Here is a 9,237-nt window from a genome sequence, read left to right as displayed (position 1 = left end):
CAACTGCTTTTTATGCAGATACATTTCCACCTACAAGTTTTTTGAAGTTAGAAGTTGATATTCATTGTATTCATTTGCTGCTTAGAATATTGGATGAGAGGGAGGTTATATATAGTGAAGTGTGCTCAGAGCCCTGTAATTCCTTTGTTTTCATCCTGCATGGGTACTTGCATTAGGGTGTCATGGCTGGAACTAGAGTCACGTGACCAGCTTGGATTCAGGTTCTATATACTGGAGTGAGGGAAAGTTAGGCAGGTTGGAAACTAGATAGTGAAAATGTAGATGTCAGAAGAAAGTTTGGAGACAAACAATACTATTTCACAAAATAACAGAGCCAGCCTCTCCACTTCTTGTTTCCTAACCTAATGCAAAGTTTCTCAGTTTTATAACAATAACATAAAAGACCAAAAGCTAAATATTCATTGGAAACCAATTACCATGCATTGAAGCATAAAAACTTTCAATTCATTCACAGGCCACCTTTTTTTCTCTTTTTGACAAGTTCTTATTACACATTTGTTGTTGTAAAATAGAAAGCATTACTGCAATTGGAATTATATATCTTTAGGAGGCAATTATATTTTCTGCTTTCCTCCTTCCATGCGTGATTTAACAAGTGGCATCAAAAATTCTCCATAAGGCAAGTCTTATTCTTATTAGTAAATAATAGTTTCCAAATATTTGATAACTGTTTTAAGTAATTTATAATGTCACACAGGGTTATAGTCCTTCTAAATCTACACAAAGATATAATTTAATGTTTCTTTTAAAAATAAATTTTAACCTTACAAAAATAAAATTAGTCATTTGATGCTTTTAGAGATTTTTCTATATGGCAGAACAAAATTTGATATTTGAAGCTTACCACCAAAGATACAGCAGTATCACAAACCAAATAAAAGAGACTAAGATATTTTAAAACAAAGTTAAACAGAATTTGAATCTTATACTGTGACATATTAAAATGAGTTGTAGATAGCAAAAATCCAGCCAATATAGGAATGGGATACTTGAGGGTTTTGGAAACACAATTGCTTCTCATGCATTTCTTTTAAAAAGTTATTTGGTCCATTTAAGTTAAGTCACGATCTCCTTAATAAACTCAGTTATTTTCAAAATTGACTTTTAAAAATAATTTAATAAAATCAAGCGAGAACAGTGTTTTTTTGTTCTGTGTATAGTCAGAGAGGACAATATGGGAGTTAGGACTTTGGCAAATATAAAGCACAACCAGTATACTGATGTAGGGTGGAAAATAATTTAAAAAATTAATTTAATAAAATGCCTGGAGCAGTAACTAACAATTATTAACAACACAACAATGAAGCTGTCTGTATTTTCATTTAACAACACATTTAAGGCAAATGTTGAATTAATATAAAAATAATATGTGGTAAACTGATATCTGACATGATACAATAAAAATTAATTTTCACGTTGAAGACCTAGTTATGACAACATCTCTATACGCCTTCTAAATACCTAATTTCTCAGTTGTGCAGAGCATAGCTCACTGTGGCCTAATAAGACGTCAATCAGAATATCCAGAATATTTCTTAATATAGAGCAACACATTTCCCCTACCACATCAGGCAAAATAATTTAATACATTTATTTTCACAAAAGGCTCATACTAACTCCAAACGATAGGTTTTTTTTTAATTTCTAGTACTAATTCTGATTCTTAAAGATAGCTATCATTGATATTCTAAATTTCATGCTGTTCTTGAAAAGAACAAAATGCTTATCCTGAAAGTTTTACTCTAATTCACCCCTAAAATTTACTTTATGTGGGAAAGTTTCACCATAAAAAATCTACTACTTATATAGGTCAAGATTGATTCTATTACCTTTGTAGAACAAGCAGAGACTCATTTATATAAGACAAACTGGGTTTCAACATCTAACTTTACACTGTGACTCCGGGAAGGTTACATAAATTCTTTGAGCCTCAGTTTCTGAACTACAAAACGAGAACATGATGACAGTCCTCAAAGTGTAGCACGGAATTTAAAAAGAGCTAGTGCACATTCCTAGCACACGGGTAGGAGTAGTATAGAACAGTATAGGTGTTAATGACTTTTTCCCCTCTCTTTCCCATTTCTGGCATATTTTGGCTAACTGGAGATTAGTGAGAAAATATGGAAGAAGTTACTGGAATAAATCAGCTCTACTAAAAGGCTCATCTACATTGCAGGCAATAGTTATACATTTTCAAAGTAACATTCAATAAGATCAAAACGTTGGTTATAAAAATGTATTTACATTTTACAATTCATATGCAAGAAATTTTTTCAGGGCAACAATTTAAGAAAAAAACAGATAAGCTACATCTGTGTGTATAGTTTAATTTTGTAAAACTGAAAGAATACACCCAATTGTATTCAATGTTGTATGCTCATGGACAGGTAACAGAAACAAAGCTACTTCATACAGTAATCTATATTGACATCAAAATAGAGTTTATCTAAAGGAAAGAGCCTTTTTTTTTAATGGGATTGATCAAAATTAGAAGTTCCCATTATTTGTCCATGAAACCTAAGGAAGGTGCTATTTCAAATGGAATTCTAGTAGAACTTGGCACATACATTTTAACTTTTCAACCACCCGTTATTTTTTACCTCTTGTAGTTTCACTCACTCAGACAATCACACTTCTACATTCATTAATTTTAAAAACACACATGCCTTTAAAGCAGAAAACTCATCCTCAAATTACATTTTCTACAATAAAAGCAGCACACCATATTTATATCCAATGCTTCAGTCATGGAAATGGATTTTCTTCATAGAGCTGTTAATTAACGTACACTATTATGTTCAACATTTCAAAAGGTGTGTTTTAGGAGGATCTGTTTGATCATGTGCAAGAATTCTAAGGCATTATAAGTAGTTGTTCCACAGGACAAGTGCTGCCCTTGCAATGATATACTCTTGATATATTTGACAAGTCTTTAGTCTTCAAATGCCACCAGCCATAGGGAGACATTCGTAGTCTACAGGTGGGTTGGCTCAAAGGTCAAAAACTTGTTTAAAAAAAAAGTTTATGGAATAGCACCATAAGAAGTCTTTCAGAAACAAATCTTTTTTTTCCAGCATTGCATTTTGAAAAAATGAATCCCAGGAAAAGAAAAATGAAAGAGATCTTTCAGTTCTCACAAGACCTACTTCTGCTTCATTTCATTTTTAAAAAATAGATTAACCATGACAACATCAACAATAATAATACAGCAATAACAGATCGACAACAAAGGAAAGACAATAGCAGCAGCAGTAACTTGAGTAATGAACCATCCAGACAGTCATTCAGAAGAATCCTGCTCACACCTCTTCGGAGTTTTCTCACAAGGTTCATAAGACATCACAGGCTTCTTGGATTTGGTGTGAAAAGACAGCACTTCCAAAAAAAAGAACTAAGTTTACCAATTCACTGGGCATTTTCCAAGACTTAAAGAACTGGTGTCTAGAATTTAACTGCAATAATAGACACCATTGACATTTCAAACTCATCAAAATGTAAGTACACTAAAGTGGTCTCAAGATCATTTGTGTTTCAGAGGTTAAGCTGGCCTGCAAGTGGAAATAATGAAGCTGAAATATCCCAGTTTCCGAACACCAGACACACACATACACATGGAAAGTACAAATCACCCTCAAAAGACTCCCATTTCACATTCACCTTATATGGATCTGGTTTACACTGTATCCAAGATACAAAGTCAGCAATTATCCTAAGACAACCAGAATACTGTTTTCCAGTTTATGACCTGCAAGATCATTTTATGTCCCTAAATCTTGACAAATTGTCAAAAAGAACACTGCAGGGTCACAGTTCCTGAATTAAACTGTCTGAATTGTGAGGCATCTATTTCAAGCTTTGAACAAAAGCTTGTAGAGTCTTCCTTGAAGTATATGCTGCCCTTTCACCAGCTTTATTAATACCGTCAGGCATGGAGTTCAAATATCCTTGTAATGCTGATGAGGGTTTCGCTGGAAACTTCTCTTTTAGTACAAAGATAACTCTGGTCTTACAGGGATTTTTTTGTTCAAACTCTTTGTATAAAACATTTGTGCCAATATCTTCAGTTTTAAAAAAAATATGTCTTCTCTCCATTATGCACATTCCTTTGTGTTCTGACAGAGGTTTTGGTGTTATTTTTTGGTATGTGTGGTATCTGGATATCTTATGCTTTTGTATCTTATATGAAATCCCTTCTTGTTGATTGTGTCATCAGTGTGGAAATGAATTAAAACTGCATCTCCAATTGAATAAATCTCTTCTGGTGGCTGAAGGAAAACAAAAACAACAAGCAAGTAAAGAAGCAATAAAAAGAATCACTTTTTCTTCAATGTAATGCATGTTTGGGAATACTTTTCTTTGGAATATAATTTAATCCTCCCAACAACCTTGGAGAGTAGGTGCAATCGACTTCTTCACTTTATAGAGGAGAAAATGGGATTCGGAGAAGAAAGTGACATGCTAGAGCTCATGTGGCTAGTCGGTGATGTAGCTGAGCTCTGAACATACATTACATTTTCTAAGTTCTGGGCACTTTTCTCTCTAGAACTTGAGTGTTTTTCCCTAAACTTTTAAGCCAAGTTCTCTTGATTTACAAATCAGTAAAGTGAGGTTCAGAGAGTGTAGAGATACTAAATGTGTTTCAGAAGCTGCTCTGGAGCAGAGCCACTTCCAAAATCCAAATCGTCCATTATTTCTTGTTTTAACAATCTAAGCACGAAGAAGCTTTTTCGTTATATTTCAGTTGTCATTTGGGCAGGAGTTCAACAGTATTACTGAAGCAATAGCTACTGGTAGATGTTTGAAAAACTGGGACTATTATCTTCAGGACAAAATATGTATTCAGAAGACTATAAATATATAAATATTAATGCAGTGAATCCTGGGGGAAAAGCACTGAGAAAACCTTATGTTTTTCTTTTCCTTATTTCTCATGGTGACCTCTTCTGACCTGTACCTGGCACTCTGCACCTGCACAAGCGACACTCTGCAATGGAACAATATCTCTGTAGCACTGCCTGTGTACAGACACCAGTGGCTGACCTTGCCACTGCCGCCAAATATATTTTTTAAAAAGAGAACGTGAATTAGAATGGTGTGCATATTATTTTTTTCCTTTATGCTTTACTTTAGAAATGTGACAGAATTGTCTATGGTATGTGTGTAAATATGCTGCTGTTAGATTAAGTATTTAAATATTTATTGCATAATAAGTTAGAACAATGGAAAAGTGACAAGAAATTATACGTACTGATTTCATCGGTTTCACCTGATATTCAGGCAAATTCATAGAAGTGAAGTGATAAGGGTAGAGACATGTTATATTTTGTCAAGCCATTTATAATACAATGTAGCTTTTTTTTTTTTTTTTTTTTTTTTTGCAAAAGCATTGCCAACTTGTGAATGGTACACATATCAATCATGAATCAATAGGCATCTTTAATCATGTCTAGGGTATGCTGTTGGTGGTATATTTACCCCGGATCCACAGAATCGACCAAGCCCCACAGCTGTTGAATCGAGACCATCAAAGAGCTCCACGTAGTCATAGCCACAGTCTGCTTCTTCTTCCACTTCAAATGTCTGGAAGGCTAATTCAAGTCGAGAGCCCCGTTCTGATACTAACAGCCATTCACAGTCAGCCTGTCCTGGGTAGTTGTTATCACCAAACTGAGCATGTGAGTACAGATCTCTGGGTTTTGATTCTGCTTTCAATCGTCCACCACACTCTGCCCAGGAAAGAAAAATAAAATGAGTAAGGTCAATGAGCTTTAATGGGTCCAATTTAAATTTCAGTGTAGTTTCAGTGTAGCCTAGCCATTGTCTAACTTGTGTTTCTACTTCCAGCGTCAGATACATTTTCCATAACTGGAGAGTCAGATAGTGTCATGGGTGTCCACCCAGGCCCCAGACATGGACGACCTGGGTTGGAATCTCAGTCCCAATACCTGCTGGCTCTGTGACTCTGGGTAAGTGATGTCTTTGAGCCATAATTTTCTCAAGGGTAAAATACAGATGAAAATAATGGTACCAATTGTAGTGAGGTTTGAGAATTTAAAACATGAAAATCACTTAGAATCTACCACCTAGTAACTCCATAATTTTTAAAATTTTTCTACCTAACACTGTCTCTAGTCTCAAATAACTATTTTCTTAAAGAAGACGCCAGAGTATTAACTCAAGTTTAATCGTAACAATTTAAGAACCCCAAATGCAAAGAAGAAGTAACTTAAAATTCAACAATAGATATAAAACTCCTCTGCGTGTGTTTGTGTTACATAGAACTTTCTATATAGAATATATACAATAGTAGTATTTTACTTCAATAGAAATATTTATCTCACTTGATGGGGAAAAACCTACATATATCATTAATTATAATTATCTTTGCAGTTCTACAACCTATCCAATAATAGTCTGTGTTTATTACATGAAAAAATAGTAAATGCTCCTCACAGCTCCTTTAAAAAAGAAATTAATAAACATAGTCTCTACCAGTTATTTTTGAGTGACCTTTGTTGCTCAAGGTAAATACACCAACAAAATAAATAAGTGTGCATAAAACCTTTCAGTTAGTATAATTTAGAAAATAAAAGGTTTCAAACACTCTTCTCAGGAACACTTTGTAGTCAGAGCCCCAAAGCTTTTTTTTTTTTTTTTTTTTTTTTGTTGAGAAGAACTCTCACTCTATCACCCAGGCTGGAGTGAAATGGCGTAATCTCAGCTCACTACAACCTCTGCCTCCCAGATTCAAGCGATTCTCCTGCCTCACCCTGCCAAGTAACTGGCACTACAGGCGCTCACTACCACATGTGGCTAATGTTTTGTATTTTTACTAGAGACAGGGTTTCATCATGTTGGCCAGGCTGGTCTTGAACTCCTGACCTCAAGTGATCCACCTGCCTTAGCCTCCCAAAGTGCTGGGATTACATGCATGAGCCACCGCACCTGGCCAGAGCCCTACAACTTTTTAATTACTGGAGATTAAATAAAGGCAGAAAGCCTACAATGCCCCACCAACCTATCCAAGCAAGCATGGTGGTTAGGAGGGAGATAAAAGAATGGGATATGAAAAGTGTCAGGAGAAAGTAGAGTTTCTTTCTGTCCCTGTTCGTCAAGGATTGAAAGAGTTTCTGGGAAGCAGGAGTTTCACTGCTAAAATGAGGAACATCCCGGGGGAAATCCAATGTGGTAAGATCTGGAGAAGCAAACCCCTGGATAGCCAAGTACAATTGTAATACTGTCATGGTAGTCTGTGACCAGATAGTCCTTAGTGAAGATGGTTAGGCAGCTGAAATTCTAAATTGGACTTTTCAGATTTGTGTATAGTTTACCCATATTGTGGTTTGTTGACTTTTAAATAACAAAATATTTCTGAATTACGGGTATGGAACCCCTTTCACATATGTCTGAATTCATGTGTGCCCAAGCAAATCTATGGGTGTTGTCATAAACAACAGCAAATTCAGAGACCTTTGTGTGACTAACATATGAAGGAACTTCCAGCTAGGGTTCCAATCACAAGAATGACTTCCCCATTGGGCTGTGTTACATGGTGAATGTAAATGTAGCTCCATCTTCCAAATGGTAGATGAGTATCTCACACAACCTACTGATAGAGGTGCCACTATTACAAATGTATTTATGTGAGGAAATATTCCTGAAAGCTGGAATACTAATTAGCCTTGGGATTTTATCTCCCAAGTCCCACAAACTGGAAGCCAAGCATCTTCCCTTTCCCACTACAGTGGTTTTTTTATCTCAGTAACTCCAAGAATTATTTGCCCCTTCTTGGGATGGAACTCTCAGTCAAATTGCCTGGGTGCAAATCTGGCTCTGTTCTTTACCAGCTGGGGGACTTTTTTCCACAATTTCTTTTCTAAAAAGGGAATCATCCATAGTACTCACATCATACGGTCCAGATGAGGAGTGCATAGGTTCATATATGAAAAATGCTTAAAAGGTACCTGGCATAGTAAAACCTGTATAAATTTAAGCTACCATTATTATTGTTATTATTTTCCTATAAGTACATGTAAATGCCATCATCTGTGCTGTAGGATCCACTCAGGTATGAAATGAGAAACCAGGAAAATTGAACAACAATTTAAAGCACTATTAATCTCCTATTAGAAAGGAAAAATTCGATTTTTGAAGGCCAGTAAAATATTTTGTGGAAAATATTTCTGAATTCAACATATAAATATGTAAATCTGTAATCTCATTTACAGATTTTTAAAAATTCTCCCTCTTCTCCAAGTTTGAGAATTGACTGATATATTTTGCTTTCAGCTTTTTAAAATAGCTTCAGCACTTGCATTACTTTTATTCCACAGCCCAGGAAATGCTGCAGCAGAGGACCTGGAGATCTGGTGCAGGCAGCCTTTTGTGTGTCTGCCTCACAGATACAAGTTAGCATCACAAAGACCAGGATCCAGAAGAAGCAACCCTCTGCCAGCCACAGCTTGGAATAAAAATCAAGGAAGAACTGAAGAAATTAAACAGAAGAGGAAAAATGACTTCATAGAGGCTTTATGAATCTGAAAATCACAGGAAGTTGTCTTTATGGAACTTTATTAAAAACTTCTAGAAAAATGGCCTACATTTAAAAACAAATGCCTTAAATTGCATTTAAGGACAACAAGAAGTTCCCCCCACCCCCGGTTTTGCTTCCGTTTTCGTTTATCTGTTGCAGTGCACACCTTCATTCCTATGGATCACCGCTCAAACTAATAAATCTGGAATTAATTTCTAACCATCACACACACACACACACACACCCCATGACAGAATTCAGTCCACAGGATGAATTTGTAAAGAATGAAATGAACATTTGAATGCTATATGCAAAAGAGGTGTGATTTTATTAAACTGTAATTACTGTTGCACCAACCTATAATATACCCTGAGAGAAATTCCAGAATAAAATAGGCAGCCTGAGGGCAATTGCTTCTGGGTGTTTTCCAGAATCCTCCCGGCCACTCAAGCAATGGTCAATAGGTCATTTATTGTAATAGGTCACTTTAAAAGATGATTTTTAAATACGGTGAACACATTTTCATCACAGATTTCATCAAATCTACCTATTCATTTACCAAGTCAGAAAAATACAAAACCAGTTATTTAGTATGTTGGCAATAGCATTTTTACATCAATAAAGAACAGCTGCCCAAGCGGTTCTTATAGAATTCTGAGAAATGGAAAATGAAGCTGAATAAG

At 35.5% G+C, this 9,237-nt stretch overlaps 1 protein-coding gene across 3 annotated transcripts in view; it reads right to left on the bottom strand.

Moving 5' to 3' along the window:
- Nucleotides 1–457: 457 nt before the first annotated feature.
- The window catches only part of TLL1 (tolloid like 1), a 236,193-nt gene continuing 227,413 nt past the window's right edge, over nt 458–9,237 (bottom strand). For 2 of the 3 annotated variants that reach the window (XM_054554674.1, XM_063723716.1), the window contains 2 exons: nt 5,497–5,747; nt 1,152–4,286 (listed from right to left, as the gene is read on the bottom strand). In XM_054554674.1, the coding sequence (XP_054410649.1) occupies nt 4,152–4,286; nt 5,497–5,747 (386 nt within the window). In that variant the 3' untranslated portion in view covers nt 1,152–4,151. Of the gene's footprint in view, nt 4,287–5,496; nt 5,748–9,237 lie in introns of all 3 variants that reach the window. The other variant, XM_024246040.3, reaches the window with a different exon arrangement.

The sequence above is a fragment of the Pongo abelii genome, chromosome 3 (genome assembly GCF_028885655.2).
Source record: "Pongo abelii isolate AG06213 chromosome 3, NHGRI_mPonAbe1-v2.0_pri, whole genome shotgun sequence".
NCBI lineage: Eukaryota > Metazoa > Chordata > Mammalia > Primates > Hominidae > Pongo > Pongo abelii.
Note: the sequence above shows the minus strand (reverse complement) of the source record. Positions and strands in the feature narration are given on the sequence as shown.